Source organism: Saccostrea cucullata, unplaced genomic scaffold (genome assembly GCF_032062105.1).
Source record: "Saccostrea cucullata isolate Sc308-1 unplaced genomic scaffold, CSIRO_AGI_Scuc_v1 ctg382, whole genome shotgun sequence".
NCBI lineage: Eukaryota > Metazoa > Mollusca > Bivalvia > Ostreida > Ostreidae > Saccostrea > Saccostrea cuccullata.
Window position 1 is genome coordinate 226,955 of NW_026925758.1, and position 18,914 is coordinate 245,868.

Consider the following 18,914-nt stretch of genomic DNA (forward strand, 5'->3'; position numbering starts at 1 on the left):
ACAACTAAACTTTTTAATATTGAGCTGATTTGTGTTTTTTAAACTAGCCCATTTGCTCAGGTGAGCGATTTGGTCCATGAGCCTTTTGTTTCTATTACTGATTGTTGTTAACGAAATTTCTCCGAAAAAATTTTGGTTCCTGTATTTATCAGAAAACTTCCGAAAGTCTAGCTGGATTCTCAGTAAGTTTCATGTGAAATCATTCAAATGTTTTTCTTTTTATAAACGCTAAAATGCATTTGGAGACATAAGGTTAGAATTGGAACATCACTGTCCACCATAGCATAGCTTGTAGAGAGAACTGATATTGCTGGTAAGTTTTACATGACATGTGTACAGTGCTTGCTTAGTAAATATTAAAAACTTTCACTTTAGCTAATGTTTTTACTTCCCCTTGATGGACATTTCTCTCCACGATCCACACCCTGTCATCACAATCAACACAAATACCCCAAGGCTGTGATATCTGACTAATGGAGGAAAGGATAAAGGTAACAAAATGTCCTTTCTCATCTAGTAAATGAACAGTGTCGTTATTCACGTCAGCAACCAAGATATTTCCGCGACTGTCTGAATCAATTCCACGTGGAGCAAATGCTTTTATTCCTGCGCTTTGAATTCCTACGTACGTAAATCGAATGATTCCATTCCTCTTCAAACCAATGACACCATGTCCAAAGTCTGACACACATATATCTAAGTTAATTTTATTTTCACATATATATCTCGGCTGAGAGAAAAGAGGATTTCCACTTTCATCATAAAGGAATTCTTTTACATCTCCAGGTTTGCCAATGACAACAATTTTACCAGACGAAGGTTCTTGATTCGTCTTGGGGTAAGGTGCAAGACAAATCATATATTCACCTATGCGTGATTGATAGATTCCCCATGTTTCATAACCCTTTGCACTGAAAATTAATGTTTTAAAATTTGTCATCTGTATTATGTCTGGGGCATTTATTTGAGAAGCTTGGTATCTGGACTCAAGTTGTTTCTTTCTAACCACTTGTACTTCAAAAACACAGCTATTATTATCTGCAAAGACAACATTATTCTTTGAAGATACAGTTAGACCCTGTGGTTCACTTCCAACATTACAAGTTGTAAAATCTACTTTGTCTTTGAAAATATTGGTGTAAAACGAAATTATTTTCCCCGCTCCACTAATGAAAACACCTGTCAGTGACAATTCTTTACAGTATACAATATGATAAAGATAGTTCAGGCTACTTTTAAACTCCTTGATGCACTCCGGATATTCGCGTAGTCCTTTTGTAGTTCTTCGAATGTTGTCATATTTGAGGGAGTTGGAAGGTCTGCTAAGGAAAGTCAGCAAACGATATGGTTACGCGTTTGACCAGGGGGTTGGCGCACATCTGATTTAAGGGTACGTCGTCCAATCTCTGTTTTATTATAAGCAGGAATGAATAATATATTCACACATGGTTTTTGTCATCGATTTGAAATATTTCAAATTTTCATTTTTGAAAATTGCTAAGTCTATGGGATCTAAAGTATCCATGATATATTCACACGTCTGTATCATTTCTGTAAGTTCGGTATTTTCTTGATCTAGTTCTCGCAGATATTCACTGACATTGTCATTGTATGTCTTCTCCAAATTATTCACCTCATCATGCGTAGTCCGATAGATATCATCTATCATACGCTTTAGTTCTGTCGCTCTTTTTTCCAGATTCACTTTTGCTTGTTGAAAGCACTGCGATCGGTTTAAACCTGCTCTTCCATTGTCAGTTTCTGTTCCAATCTTTTTCTTTCTCTTGTTCAGATTTTCTATTTTTTCTATCATGAATCTTTTTGTTTCGTCACAAAATTCTCTAAGATTTGTTGATTTGTGGTCTCTATGGCTCTTGATTTTGCACTCTGGACATATTGGCAGGCGACACGTTTTGCAAACTTCTTCATAGCAGTTCTGCGGATGATTTTTACATTTTTTACCTGCGATTTCCCTCTCGCTGTAAAGAACTGTTACGTGGTGTGCATACGTTGCATCTTTTTTGTGATTTTCATGACAATTCAAGCACAATTCATCTCCACAATTTTTACAGTAATATACGGCTGGGGTTGGTTTCACGCAGTATTTACACCGTACAACATCCTGTGCTTGCTAGCTCGATTGATGAACCAGTTGCCATTACAAACAAGAAAGCAATTTTCTCTTTTAAAGATAAGGAAACTCTTTAGTTAAATGTCATGGTACCCATAAAGTCAAAAATATAGGTCAAGAACAATAATTAATCGATCCATCTCATATAATCTTTATATAACACAAGTATAGCTATTTATTTTGTTTTTAGCTTACTATGTACACACAACAGAAAATTCCTTTTAATTGCATAAAATCCAGAGATTTTAAAATGCAAATACAATCCTGTACAGTTTACCAATGCACCGTTTGCTCATGCATAAAACTTTAAATTCCGTAACGTTCAATAAACAATCCGTAACTAGCGTGTATATGCCAATTCAATACACTTCGTATATCATTAAGTGCATTTAAATTGCCCATCGTTTTTTTTAGTTAGATCGTATGCAGAGACACTTGAGTCTCTATGCAGGTCACAAAATTTTAGACTGAATTTAATCATACAATCTTGAATGACAAGTATCCTGGTACCCGAGGTCTTCCAAAGTGCAAGCACGAACTTAGAAGACCTAAGGTACCAGTCTAACGTTTGGACAGTAAGTCCCAGAGATTTTCGATTGAAGAAAAAAGATAAAATTTACGAATATAATTTTAAATACTTTTAATATCCCAAACAACCTAAATTCATTTGAATTACCATATCTATATTGGATTCCGAAATTTCATAAAAATCCTTTAAGGACAGATGATACAAACAAAAAAATGGATGCCTGGATTGGTATATATTTTTCGGCCTAATTTCATTGCAAATGATGCAAGTAATAAATTTCTAGAATATTAAGAAATTGTAAACCTTCTGTGATGTTCAAAAGTGTGCCCTTCTGAAACCATCCTTATTTATCTATACAAATATTTTTCAGTTCAAATTACATTTTTGTGCAAATTTAAATAAAAAAAATAAAAACTATGCGGTGAACGTTATTCATTTTATTCATTTAAACATGACCCAAGTTGTAATTTTCAAATTCTTGGACAAAAGTTTGTTTGTATCATCTGTCCTTAAGTTACAAACAAAGATAGCTAGCGAGTTTCAAGCCTCACTAAGATATTACAGTAGTGAAGGAGAAACGTCAAGAGTACTGCGCGACAATATACGAGAAGTGATGTAAATCAGATGTGGATACTAAAAAATTCTTAGGAAATTTTGGAACATTTAAAATTACTAAATTTTACTAAAAATCAAAAACATTTTGAAAAAAAACTTTCATATACAACTATTCCCCATGATAAATTTAAGTCCAGGCTTTTTGATATTATTGACAGCTGCTTTTCAATTAATATGTAACTCGTACATTTATTTACCTTGTCCTTGATCATTTTGTTAAAAAAGTTTCTGATTGTACACACAAGTACTCTGTAGTTGATATTAAAAAGATTCTTGAGAATCTGATTGAAAATATTTCTGTGGTTTTGGGGGATCACGTACCAGGGGTATTCTAACAATATACTGTATAAGTACTTTTTCCGCGTGGTATTAATTAATGCTATGTACGCGGTCAAAAATTTTCCGCGGAAATTTGTCAAAGCGTACTTAATATAAAAAATGTAAGGCATAAAGTGACAGTCAAGAAAATCCGCGTAATTTTCTACCCCCGGATTAAACAGAAATTGAGATTCCGCGGAATTACAACCCCGCGGAAAAAAGTACGTCTACAGTATTGGAAATTCTATGGGTATCAATTGCACCCGTTATAAGCAGACCTATAATTTTTGTATTCATGTGAAGCAGAATTTGTCCAAAATCTTATACGTAAAAAGAGGAAACCGCTCAATGTGGCCTTCAACTCGACATTTAGATTTCGACGACGTATTGTCAATTAACAATGGCTATTTCCATTCTTATGCCGATTCGATATATTCCGGTAAGCCTGAAAAAAAAATATAAAGTCCGACACATCTGTTTCATATTATTTCTATATATTATATAACTTTGTGAAATCCGGTAATCTGATTGGTCAATACGAAGTACTTATTTTTTAATAACGACCGCTGAAAGCGAATAATGACTCGCACGAGCTGCCTCGTTTTCACTTTCACTTTAGACAAACATGGAAGTTCGCAAGTTGAAGGTGAGGAAAATTTAAAACATATAGTGAAGAACTCTGAGACTGATAATACAAACCAATTACTAGGATATTTGTGAATATTTTTCGGGAATAATTAGCACATACCATTTCATGGTTGAGTTCGACCTTTCCACTCAGCGAGCAGAGTTTTGACGCTGTTTACGCGATTACGGAGACTAAAGAAAATATAGACAAGCATGCCATGTAAGATTGTATCTATTCTTAGAAGACATACTAGGTATTTTATATTTTGTCAGTGCATTTCGTCTGCAAGTGTAAACGAGAGCGATTCTCAATCTGTGGGAGGGGGTGCTCTATGTTATTCGGAGATAGATATCTTGCGTCATTATTATGATATGGGAAATTTATGCCGAAACAATTTCCTCTTATATTCAATAAATTCTAAAACATTTACATTCAACTTATTTATGGTTAATACTATCTCTGTAAATAATAGGATGATATACATTGCACAAATAAATTTGGGAAATTATTATTTATATAATATAATAAATATGGACTCAATGCACGGTCAATATGCATTTATAATGACCCAGGAGACAGATATTGACCTCAGATACATGAAGTATTTCGACCTCGGGCTAGCGCCCTCGGTCGATATACTACATGTATCTTCGGTCAATATCTGTCATCCTGGGTCATTATAAATGCATATTGACCTACATTGAGTCCATATTTGTATAACAGTAATTGAGAAAGACGTTAATGGTAATCTAGTAAACAAGCTTTATGACAAACGAAATGACTTTAACTTTTCAATCGTCAACTCCCCTTACTTTATACCTTCATCAGCTGCATACGGGTTATTATCTCTCAGTTGAGTCGATACGCAAGAAGATGCTCTACAATGATTAACATTATTTGAAACGAGGTAATTAATTGACAAACAAGTTGCTGAAACAAGAATATCAGCAGTCTCGTTTAAAGTCATTATTTCGTAAGTTCTCTGGTCGATACATTGACCTTGTCGGCAAATGCAATTTATCACTAAGTCAAATGCTGACTGACGTTTTTCATACAAATTGTTTATCCATTACATACTCACTGAATTATTGTCGATAGACAAATGCACCTGATCCCACCTCTAATGTTTGCGCTGCTCTTATTTTGTATTGTTTAATGGACTTTTGAGCTTGAATCCGTCTGTCCAGCTTTACGTCCATCTATATATCTTTTCATATTTCAACTTTTTCTCAAGAACCACTTTTAACCAAATTTGTTTTTTTTTTTCGTTTGTTGTTTAATGTACCTCTTGAGAATTTTTCACTCGTATGAAGACGCCACCATTTGCCTGCAAATTTTGTCCTTTACTCGGCATTAATAGGCCCAGTGAGCACTGAGATAAAACCTATCTTTTTCGTGCCAGAACCTACTGCGACACGGGACCTCGCTTTATAGGTCTTGGTTGAAGGACCGGTCTCCACGTCCCACATTGGGATTCAAACCCGCGCCAAATTTGGTAAAAATCAATTCTTTTCGAAGGGGAATTTAAATTATTAAAATGATGGACTATGACCCCTTACAAAGGGAGATAATGAAGTTATGACAAACATAGGATTGCGTCATTAAATTTTTTTATCTCAAGAACCACTTTGACAAAGAAGCTGAAACTTATATGGAAGCATTCAGATCAAGAAGTCTAGATTTGAAATTTTCATACCATGACCCCGGGCGTGCTTTTGGGCAACGATGGGAAATTAAAATTTTCTAGAACCACGCAACCAGACAAGCTTAAACTTGAAGCATCTTGGGATAAAGTAAATTCTAAACTTCTGAATATTTCTTTGAAAATCTTCCTCTCTTAGACTATGGCGTCTAGGAGGCAAACTGTTTGAACGAATTTGATGTTATCCCTGCATTAAAAATTCAGATCCAGATTGGGGATTGAGTTGAATTGATGACATTGTGTTACAATTTGAGATGAATCCGAAGTTTATAGCACGAATAAAACAGAATTGCTCTTTAAGCATTCTTTTAAACCGGCTTAAAAATTCTTAAATATGTACCTTGTTTGTTTTAACATCCTATCGAGAACTATTTTACTCATATTGAGATGCCACCATTACTAGTTGAAGACAGTAATTTAGACATGCACTCGATACTTACTGCCTTTAACATGTTTAAGCATTGAGGGATCTATTTCGTACTAGCACCTTTTGCGACACGAGATTTCAGTTTATACAGTCTAATCAAAAGGAACGATCACCTTGTCCTTCAGAGGGATTCAAATCCGCGATGTAAGGATCAAATCATAACTCCGCCTCCAGATAGTTGAATTTAGGTTTTTACAAGTCATTGCCTCAGGGGCTAGGGACAGTACATGTACCAAAGTAGTGTTCTGAGAATGAGAAATACATTTTTAAATGAAATACTTGTATATGGAGATAGCAAACAGTATTCAAGCTGAAAAGTCCATTAAACAATACGAAATTGGAGCAGAGCAAAGAGGGACCTCAAAATAAACTAGAGGTACTGTGAGCAATGAGCTCACTATATGACACCCCGCCTCTCATATAGTTATAATGGCAAAGTCCATGTTTTGCTGTGGCCGGGAAACCCAAAATAGGTGTCGGATCAAAAAATAAAATAGGAGGTGCACAATGGAAATATGTAATACAGATTCTGTGAAAGTTTCATTAAATTTCACTTAGTGGTATAAGAGGAGTTGCGGATAAGAGGTGGGTACCCCAAAGCGTAACAGACAGAAGGACGGACGGACATACCGATTATAGTATACCCTCCCACTTTTCAAGCGGGGGTATAATCAGAGGTGAGATCAGGTGACATGGAGGAGTAAGCATTCCTTGCCGACCAGTCACAGTACCCTCCGTGTTCTCCTAATCATGACGGGGAAATAACGGTAAAATCTGATGACTAATAATTAAGTATGAATATAATGACCTAACAAATAGTATGAAAAATGTCAGTCATTTGACTTAACGTGAGACATATGCATAAGTTTTCACTCTAATGCATATATGTTTTTTTTGTTATTTTCTATTGTTTTAAGATTTTATCGAGAATCTGTATTAACAAAGCTATCGATTAACAATAACAGACAGCTCTAGTCATTGAACAGTATTTATATAACACAGTGTTGTGTAAAAAGACATAAACTCGATTAACAGTATGGCTTTAATGAGACGACTTGGGTGATATCATGACAGTATGTATAGGATCTCATATCTGTAACAAGTATCTATGACAACCGAAGTACGGCATAGGAATACAGTAATTGACACGCCACTGTGTAGTAAGACAGTACCGATGGCGGATTCCAATCTAGATATCCACAAAATTATCGCAGAAAAGGAAAGCATCTTATGAGCGGAAGACCTTCGTCAGAGATGACAACATTGCTGAAATGAAATCTTCTAAGATCGATTGTGACACCCTTGTGGCATTTATTTCCAATTAATAGTCATTTCTACCTGAAACTGATACAGTTATCGTACGTACCGTGCTTTACAAGGGACCCAGTGTTTAAGTCCAAGTAAGTGCCAAAGGATAGTCTTCTTGTTGTTCTCTGTAAAATATATACATGTATACAATTGAATAGAATTATTATTTTTTGTCTTTAACAGAATTTGGATATCTCATTTTTATTCTTTCCTTGTTTTAATTATTGATCAAATTATCATTTTCCCTTTCCTTTAATTCAGAACATCAAAAGAAGTCAGGTCCACGGTAAAGGATTAGCTTCATGACAAGGTAATTCATTTATTACGCATAACATTCTATATCCTCTCCTAATAAACCAATACAATCCTGTCAAAAATGTCATTAAATACGTACGCTTTCGCGTGATATTAAATATTAATTCATATATCTCTGCATCTTCTTCCTTTAATTACATTAAGAAGTTTCTAGTAAATTACATAATCAATCCGATTTCAGTAATAGATTTCCGAAGGAAAATTCTCGCAAATGCATTACTCATATCCGGTCAGCATTAAACACACCATTGCTGCCAATTCCTTTATATATCTGAGTAAAATAAATCACATTAATGAACTACCACCATACAAAAATACTGAAAACTTGCATAACAAAATACATAAAGTCAATGTGATAAAATCAAATTAAAGCTACATTAATATATCAAGACCTATTGATTGAAGTAATTGTTTATTTTCTAATTTAGGTATATTTAAGGGGGCCGGCTATAGTTTTATTGTGTGAAAACTACAATAGCGAAACTCTTCATTCTTATACCATATATAACTTACATTAACTTCAGTGTACATGCAAATTTTGGGGGAAATCTACGACCAGGTATTTTTGAGGGATCGTCTCAAAATACAGGTAAATTTACTGTAGGATTATAATTTTTAGCACTTTAAAGCAAATTATACAAATACTACAATAGACATTTTGTTCGAACTATAATACTTGATGAGTAATATTATATTATACAATATATGTAAGAAACACAAAATTCTACCGTCTTGTTACCAGAGGGGGCATCTCAAAATGCAAAAAATTAGCAAATTTTACTATTTTTATAGAGTATTACAAAATATGACGTACACAATGGATTCACATGAAACCATGATAAAAATATTGGAGATATTCTTACATTTCTATGTTTTAAATTTCAAGAGCGTATGTTAATTACTTTTTCCTTAATAATATTTTTATTACCCCTTTCTTTAAGAGCTAACGTCAAAAACACACTTTAACGACGTCAACCTACCTATCAATTGCAAAATCGGTTAAAAATCAGTTATATCAAATTGTAATTATATTTTTATACCTATAATTTCTTAATTTTGTTTAATTTTAATAAGCAAAAAAAGTTGCATTAAAACAGTAAATACGCTTCATTTTACTATGATGAGCGAAATATTGCGCAATGGAAACTATAGTCGGCCCCCTAAAATACCCGCACTTTCTAATGACAGTTCGGGTGTATTGTTGATATCCCCCTCCTTCCCTCCGTCTGTCGTCACAATTTTCTCTTCCTGTCAGTCCTCGTACAATTCAAGAAGTAACCAATTTATCTTTAGCATGTGTGAGAAGGTTTTCCGAAGGTATGCAATATGGTTCTGGAATTTTCGTTTTGATCCTCGGCGCCAAATGGGAGTTGAAAAACGATGCTTTTTTCTACAAAAACTGGTACCCATAACTCCTCTGACATTTCACGGATTAGTTTAATCGTCATAATTAGATACAGATAATTAAAGATATTTTGTTTAAATGTGCAAAGAGATTTTAGAATTTTAATTTTCAGCCTGGGGATTACGTAGGGGAAAAAATGACGTTTTTCTGCATACAAGCCTAATCATATTTTTAAAGGTATTGTATCATTAAATGTGCAATAAGATTTTCATCTTGGCGGCCGAATGGGGGTGAAAAAATTACGTTTTCATCTTGAGTGAGCTTTACTGATCAAAAGTCTGTTGTCTGTCGTTGTCGTAAACTTTGCAATATTTCATCTTCTTCTCAAGAACCACTTGGCCAATTTCAACCAAACTTGCCACAAAAAATCCTTGGGAAGGGGATTCAAGTTGTTTAAATGAAAGGCCACGCCTTCTTCCAAGGGGAGATAATTATGAAGTAGTAAAATAATTAATGACATCTTTTAAAAATCGTCTGAAAGAAAGATGAAACTCATGTGAAAGCATCCTCAGTTAGTGTAGATTTAAGTTTGTTCGAATCATGACCCCCGGAAGTAGGATGGGCAACAATGGACGATCAAAGTTTTACATAGGAATATACAGAAAAAAGCTTTAAATTTTTTTTTTCAAAAACATCAAAACCATGATTGGTGATATTAATAGGAAAACATCCTTAGATAGTGTTGATTCAACTTTTTTTTTCAAATCTTGTCCCCTGGGCAAAAACTTCTTCTCAAGAACGTAAAACTCATGATTAGTGATATTACTTGTAATATGGAAGAATCCTTAGATAGTGTAAGTTCAAGTTTGTTCAAATCATGACCCCGGGGTAGGGTGGGGCCATAATGGACAATCAAAGATTTAAATAAATAGGAAAGAATCTTTTAAAAATCATCTTCTCAAGTACAGCAAAGCCATAATGGATTCGTGACATTTATATGGAAGCATCCTCAGGTAGTGTAGATTCAAGATTTTTCAAATCGAAACTCTTAGCAGGGACACAATCTGGAATAATTTTTAGCATAGGAATATACATACTAAAATATCTTTACAAAATGTCTGTAGAACAGCAAATCTATGGTTAGTGATTTTTTTAATATGAAACTAATGGAAGCATCATCAGGTGGTTTGGATTCAGGTTTGTTCAAATCACGTCCCCCGGGGAAAGAGTGTGGCCACAATGAGGGATCAAAGTACAAGAATATAAAGGGAAAATATCTTCTTCTCCAGAACAGAAAAAGTTGTGTTTAGTCAAATTGACATGTAAGCATCCGCATATAGTGAAGATTCTTTTTTTTTTTTTTTTTTTTCAAATTATGACCGGGGATAGGGAGGGGCCACAATTGGAGATAAATTTTCTACAGAGTAATACGTAGGGAAAAAAATCTTTAAAGATTTTTTTTCAAGAACGGCAAAGTTATACATGTATGCTACATTGATATGGTGGCATGGTAGTATAAAATTCAAGGCTCCCAGTAAATTTTTCAATTCTTAGCTGATTTGTGTTTTTACCTAGCCCATGTAATATATAATAGTCTTCATTTCCAAAATTGAAGAATTTTTTTTTCACAAATTCTGTTTCCCAAAACTCTTAATACATTTCATCCCGTAGCCATCTTATTTTCTACAAAGTGATCGGGGATTTTCTGTAGATGTCCACTGAGATTTTTTGAGCATTCATTTTCAAACTAACTAGGGCCAACATGAGTCAAAAAACGATATTTTCCATTTAAGATATTGGTTTCCAAGACCCTTTTTACATTTTACGCATTAACTGCAGTGGCTGTACAAGAAACTTTAAATGTCTAATCTACTCTTTAAATTGATTGATATTATAAATCAAAATACGAGTAAAATTGCTTGGACAAATAATGTCAATTTTAAAAGATTCATATCAACGGACTTTCAAATGTTTTGCAAAGTCAAACCTTTAAATGGAACCATTGATTTCTGAAATTTTATTTTTTAGCACCAAAGCAAAAACATTTTAGAAATAAAATTATTTTCCAATAAGAAGAATTTCAAACATCCTTTATCGAAACTGTGAACATTTATTAGAAATACCAATAAAACGTGCCCCTGATCTGGTGAATACATGTATAACTTCAATTTTATTATTTGTCTATTTCCATCTCACACATGCTGCAAAAACTTTTTTTTATTTGTCTTCAATGTTAATGTGTATATTTCTGTATACATTAAAAAGGAGTCGAGATTTACAAATTCAATGTATAATTATTCAGATGTAACCAGATACATGCTTGTATCACTGTCTTGATATTGCATCTAATTAATTACTGATATTTGAGAATATTAAGCAATATTAAGCAATAATCTTCTTAAATAGATAACTAAGTCTATGTAAAGCATATATTCACCATTTCTTTTCTAATTAGTTCTTGACAATTTCGTAAAAGAACATCTATAAAATAGAATTTTCTGGAACGCCAAATTAACACCAGTTTATTCAAATATTTTAACCTTTCTCTAATTAACTGTACTTATCTTTAAATAATTGGAACCAAATCTCCAAATGAATCGAAGGGGTAAAATTGAATTGAAGAAAGGTCTAAAATATGTAAAAAAATTATACCTATCTCTAAAACATTAAATCTTTGTTAAATGAATTACACCTATCTTTAATGGAGTAACATGTGCACCTATTCTAATTCGATTAAAGATAGGCTCAACTGAATTATCAGTATACATGTCTTCAATTCATTTGAAAATAGATACAATTGACTCGGAAATAGGTACAATTGAAACATTGAATATACATGTATATAGATACATTTCAGTTATACCTAGGTTCAATTCCCTTACTGAAAATAAAATACCATTTTAACATCAACTTGAACATAGAGGGAACTGCACAAAGCCTTTTTATGTTGAGTTTATCTTTAAATCAGTTAAACATTTCCTTAATTCGCGGTAATGGTACGTATCTTCAATTAATTTGCAACTATCTTCAAATGGATTGAGGATTGGTATAATTAAATTACACCTAGCTTTAATTTATTTAAAAATAGGTAACTTTGTTTTGAAAATAGATATAAGTGATTTGAAGAGAGTTTCACTTATCTGAAGATAGATTCAAATATTTGAATACACGTTAATTTGAAGTTTCCTTTACTGATATGGCATGGCTTTGTATTTCGTTTTATTTCATTTTTAGTTTGTCATACTATTTTTTTGTATTTAGCCAAAGGTAAATTATCAGTTTGTAACAGGTATGATGTAAGCTTCAAACAGAGATTAATCCTTCGGCATTAGCTGTCCACTGAGCTGACCAGAACCACATGATGGTGATGGCAAGATGGCCGCTGATTCCACAACTGTCTATAAAACAGCGGTACAGAACATCTTAACTGGGAGACTGCAGGAAGTACCAGAACTCCCACGACAGACCGTGAAAATCTACGTGTGTTCCAATTACTCAGGTATTAATGCTCAAGAAAATAATATTTAAAGTTAAGAATATGTATTTATTACGTATTTCAATGAAACTATGTTCAGTGCAATGATTTGCATATTATTTCAAGTGGTACGCCAAAAAATGATTTAAAAAATAGTTTATCATGAACCACTGATTATTGTGATGGTTATTTGATCTACGATTGAGAGAAATTTTGATTACTGATAAATACATAACTTACTCTTCATGATATTGAAACCAGTGTACAAACGCCCTTCAGAGAGAGGAAAATCGTATTATGTCCACTGATGTTCCGTGATTTAATGTTCAGTTTAAGAAAACACAGCTAAGCACTTGTTTCTGTAAACCAGGTAGTGTTATATTAACCATGTATATCATAGGGTAAACACTTCTTACAGAAACAATTGCCTGTGATATGGTATGCACATATCTTTGTCGCATTATGGTGGATAATATAAGATTGACAGTATCACTAAGGTTTGATTATGAAGCATTATCTCTTGTGTGAAATAAAATTACTTGGTCCTTAACTGATTATTCCATTCAAGAAGAAATAATAGTGAGTCCTAATTTCTTTGAGCTTGTTGTCAAATCATGTTCAAATAGAATTAAATTACAGTATATGAAACTGTTCTGCATTTCAAGTACTGCCCATTCTAATAATACTGTATTCTAAATTCCCCTTGGTTTGCATGTCTTCTTTTTTACGTCATATTTCAATAGTCTGGTCCGATTTATGGAAAAAAATACTTCTGACGGCAAATAATTATTATTTGGTCCAGCATAGTTTTTTAACCTAATTCGAGTATGCTGAATCCGAAAAAATATGCTGGCCTTCATAAATATGGCGTTAAAGAGGTCAAAATGGCGATTCAAAATGGCGGACATCCAATTTTTCTAATTTTCTTATAATGTCGTTCAAAATGGAGAAGTAATCAGTGAATATCTAATGAGTGTAATAAAACTATTAAAAAGATTAATAGAATGCTAACATTATTAGTTTAACTCAGAAAATTTAGTCGTTTCTACACTTAATTCGAATTTTCTCTGATTTATTTGTCTATTGTTCTATATTCTGCTTTGTTTAAGATTTTACATTTGCAAATATCCATACACTACAGATTTGCATATTTTTCCTCTGCATCTCACTATTCTACAATTAAATGATGGTGCAGCTGTAAGTTAAAAGTCAAAATGGCGATTCAAAATGGCGGATATTCATTTTTTTCTTCAAATTATTTCTTAATGTCGTTTACATAGGAGAAAGGATTTGTGAATTTTTTTACAGAGCGTAGTACAACTATGTAAAATTCCAAAGGAACACTAATATTATCACTTTAGTTCGAAAAATTTAGTCGTTTAGATTTGAAACGTGTTAATAATTAGCTCAAAATTGCGATTCAAGATGACGTCATATTCACTTGAATTTTGTAAAATACTTAAACTGCTTCATTCTGAGTTGTTTTGCATAAAATAAATTACAGTTTTTTTATCTATAGTATATATATAGTATATTAATTAGTCCATTAAATATGAACCAAAAACAAAATTACTAGAAAAGATTCATTTTTTTCTGGAAATAGTTAAAACAAACTCGACTTAAGAGTTTCCAACCCCCCAACCCCCCCCCCCCCCCCCCCCCCCCCTGATCGGGAGGCCCGGGTTCGATTCTCGTTCCCGGCGCCTCGTCAAACCCAAGACGTAAATATAGGTAGCGACTGTTCCTTCGCCAAGCACTCGGCATCAGAAGTGAAAGTCACGGGTCTTTCGGATATGACCTTAAATACGTAGGTCCTGTGTCACGGTAGGCGCTGGCACGATAAAGAACCCTCACTGCTCAATGGCCCTGAGTGCCGAGTATAGGTCTAAATTTGAAGCCCTTCACCGGCATACGGTGACGTCTCCATATGAGTGAAAAATTCTCGAGAGGGACGTTTAACAATATACAATCAATCAACAATCAATCCAAACCCCCCTCGTATTTGACCGTGTTTCAAAGCCTTTGAACCCCCATCCACCTGAAATCATTCCTGGATCGCTGTCATTATCAATTCGCACTTCTACTTCAGCACCCAGAGTACACCATCGAATATAACTGAAGAAATTCTTGTCCGATCTCATCGAACACTTTGTACTAGCTTTTGAAATTAGCACTTATAAGAACTTGGTATTATTCCCTAACATCTTCTATTCCAGCTTAATCTTTATTTTCTATAGTAAAACGATGCCCGTGTCAAGGATGTCAACCCCCTTGGCACGTAAAAGATAATTTCTCAGCAGTTCGAAAAAGAGTAAGCTCACTGGGGGCCGCCAAAGAAACGAAAATCCTTCAAAAACCGATTACTCAGTATGTAAACTGATGGTCCGCCGAATCATGGTGAAAAAATTGCCGACTCGGCGTTAAACAATATACAATCAATCAATCAGCACTCAAGGAACAAACATTTATGTTCAAATGTTAACAGTATATTTTGTTTTCCAAAACCTTATGCAAAATGAACTAGAGGTACTGTGAGCAATTAGCTCACTAAATGATACCCCCGTCTCCCATATGAATATAATGACAATGTTCATGTTTTGCTATGGGAAGCCCAAAATATGTGTCGGATCAAAATGTAAAATAAGAGGTGCACAATGACAATATGTAATAAAAATTTAGTGAAAGTTTCATCAAATTTCATTCAGTGGTATGAGAGGAGTTGCGGATAAGAGATGGGTACCCCAAAGCGTAACAGAAGGACGGACATACTGATTACTCTATACCCTCCCGCTTTTCAAGCGGGGGGGGGAATAAATCAAATCTCTGATATTCAAGACATGTACCTCTTTATTTTGTGACTACGGATAGATTTGTTGTCTTTTGGGGTAGAAAGTTTATTATATTAGCAAGAAAATTCTCAAACTTTATCATCTGGAATCACATTTTGTGCATATTTTGGTGAGAAAAGTTGTATAATTATGCAATTTAAGAACGCCTGCAGATTCCTCGTGATTACTATCACGCACAAATTTTCGTACCCATAGGCCTAAGCCATTCTTGACTTCGATCTAATCAACACTTCTCTTGACAACAAAGTTTTCTTGAACACTCCAAGAACTTTACATGTATACAAGGCAACTTGATCCACACTTCTTTGTTAGGATAGTGTAAGGTTGTATGAAGAATCGAGGGGGATCAATTGAACTCAAACATTTTCTTCTTTCAGATTTTGTAAATTTCAAAATTTTTAAATTTATATACACTGTTCAATACAATATTATATCGGTTCAAAACATGAAATATTTGAAAATGCAGTTGAATTTTTGACTGAGATTAACAAAATGCAAATGTAGGGACACCGAATCAGAGCTGGACAATCAAGAAAATTTATGGTTTACGTGTATTATACTGATAATTCTTAATAAATGTTTATATTTGGATATTATAAGTTCAGATTTATATGATGTAACAATTACTAGCCCTCTAATTGGTCGTGGTCCATCATTTTAAAAATCAAACTAAGTTATGTTGCACTAGACCTTCCACATGAACATAAACATTTATAATTTTGCTAAACTGGACTTAAAATAGATCAAGAATTTCCAATCATTGATATGATTTAGCACACCTCAAACTAAAAGTTTCACTCGCCTAAATGATCGGGGAATACTTCTCTTGGGGTACCTTAATTTTCATATTGTCCTCAAAACAGCAATTACTTTATGATATTATTAACTTTTTATATGAAGAAGCATGGTGAGAGAGGTAATATGTTTTCGGAATTTTCGTCAAAAAAAAATTATCTTAATAATAGAAGTAAATTTAAAAAATCAATGTTATAAAAATCTTAAGTCATTAACAAAAATATCCTCCAACTTTAATTGCATATTTGAACATTATTTCACAAATTAAAAAAAAATGTTTTACAGAAAACAGAAAAATTTTTCTGCAAAACGAATCAGAATTCAGCAGTTTGGGTATTTCACGAAATTCGAGTGAATATGACGTCATTTGAATTGCCAATCTGAGCTAATTAACACATTTCAAATTAAAAAGACTAAATTTATAGAACGAAAGTGATAATATTAGTGTTATATTGTCATTTTACATAGTTGTACTACGCTCAGCAAGATATTCACAAATCCTTTCTCCTATGTAAACGACATTAAGAAATAATTTGAAAAAGAAATGAATATAGGCCATTTTGAACCGCCATTTTGACTTAAAGCTTACGGCTGCACCATCATTCAATTGTAAAATAATGAGATGCAGAGGAAAAATATACAAATTTGCAGTGTATGGATATTTGCAAATGTAAAATTCTGAACAAAGACGAATATAGAAACAATAGACAAATAAATCAGAGAAAATTCGAATTAAGTGTAGAAATGACTAAATATTCTGAGTTAAACTAATAATGTTAATATTCTATTAATCTTTTTAATAGTTTTATTACACTCAGTTAGATATTCACTGATTACTTCTCCATTTTGAACGACATTATAAGAAAATTAGACAAATTGGATGTCCGCCATTTTGAATCGCCATTTTGACCTCTTTAACACCATTTTCATGAAGGCCAGCATATTTTTTCGGATTCAGCATTCTCGAATTAGGTTAAAAAACTATGCTTGACCAAATAATAATTATTTGCCGTTAGAAGTTATTTCTAGCCTTCTTTTTAAAAATCAGGACCAGACTACAAGAAAGCAGTCTTGATCTTGGAACAAATTAAGTCAAATACAGTAGTTTTTGGAAGTATTTCACTAAAACATAGGAACAAAGTTCATGCTAAATGTATCTTAAAGGAATCGAAAAATATAAATATGAGAGCAGACATAGAAATAATGTACTTTTTCGTCGATATTTTACCGAAGGTGGGAAATACAGTTTGTAAACACATTTTATTAACATCAATTGTCAATATGTTCAGATATATTAGAAGAAATCTAGATTGATGTGGGTGGAGATGAACTTACTTGCTTGCTCTATTATGCCCCCGTAAACAAAGTTTCGGGGGCATATAGTTTTTGCCGTGTCTGTCTGTCTGTCTCTCTGTCTGTCTCTCTGTTTGTCTGTTTGTCCGCGAAAACTTTAACCTTGCCCATAACTTTTGATTTAGTGGAGCTATGACTTTCATATTTCATATGTGTATTCCTTGTGACAAGACCTTTCTTTGGGTACCACCAAATTTGACCTTTTGACCTTGACCTTGGAGTTTGACCCACTTTTACATGAAAATTTTAAAATTTTACTTTGGCCATATCTTTTGAACAGTAGATACCAGGACATTTATACTTCACATATATAATGTTTGTTAAAAGACCTTTCACGGGATACCAACAACTTTGACCCTTTGACCTTGACCTTGTAGATTTCCTTACTTGTGAAAAAACTTTAACCTTGGCCATAACTTTTGTACGGTAAAGGATTGGGCTTTCATACTTCATACCTGTAATCCTTGTGAGAAGACCCTTCATTGGATACCAAGAACTTTGACCTTGACCTTTGAGATTGACCTACTTTAAAAAAGCAAACCTTGACCATAACTTTTAAAGAGTTAGGGCCAGTGCTTTCATACTTTACATATTTGATCCTTATGACAAGACCTTTCTTTGGCTACCACCAAATTTGACCTTTTGACCTTGACCTTGGAGTTTGACCCACTTTTACATGAAAATTTTAAAATTTTACTTTGGCCATATCTTTTGAACAGTAGACACCAGGACATTTATACTTCACATATATAATGTTTGTTAAAAGACCTTTCACTGGATAACAACAACTTTGACCCTTTGACCTTGACCTTGTAGATTTCCTTACTTGTGAAAAAAAACTTTAACCTTGGCCATAACTTTTGAACGGTAAGGGATAGGGCTTTCATACTTCATACCTGTAATCCTTGTGAGAAGACCCTTCATTGGATACCAAGAACTTTGACCCTTTGACCTTGACCTTTGAGATTGACCTACTTTAAAAAAGCAAACCTTGACCATAACTTTTAAAGAGTTAGGGCTAGTGCTTTCATACTTTACATATTTGATCCTTATGACAAGACCTTTCATTTGATAACAATAACTTTGACCCTTTGACCTTGACCTTGGAGTTTGACCTATTTTTT

The 18,914-nt window shown here is 33.5% G+C and overlaps 1 protein-coding gene across 1 annotated transcript in view; it reads left to right on the top strand.

Annotated features, from left to right (window-relative positions):
• The first annotated feature begins 7,519 nt into the window (after positions 1–7,519).
• The window catches only part of LOC134269755 (protein qui-1-like), a 39,856-nt gene continuing 28,461 nt past the window's right edge, over positions 7,520–18,914 (top strand). The window contains exons 1-3 of the mRNA XM_062751961.1: positions 7,520–7,750; positions 7,920–7,968; positions 12,608–12,817. Coding sequence (XP_062607945.1) covers positions 12,694–12,817 — 124 coding nt within the window. The 5' untranslated portion in view covers positions 7,520–7,750; positions 7,920–7,968; positions 12,608–12,693. The remainder of the gene's footprint in view (positions 7,751–7,919; positions 7,969–12,607; positions 12,818–18,914) is intronic.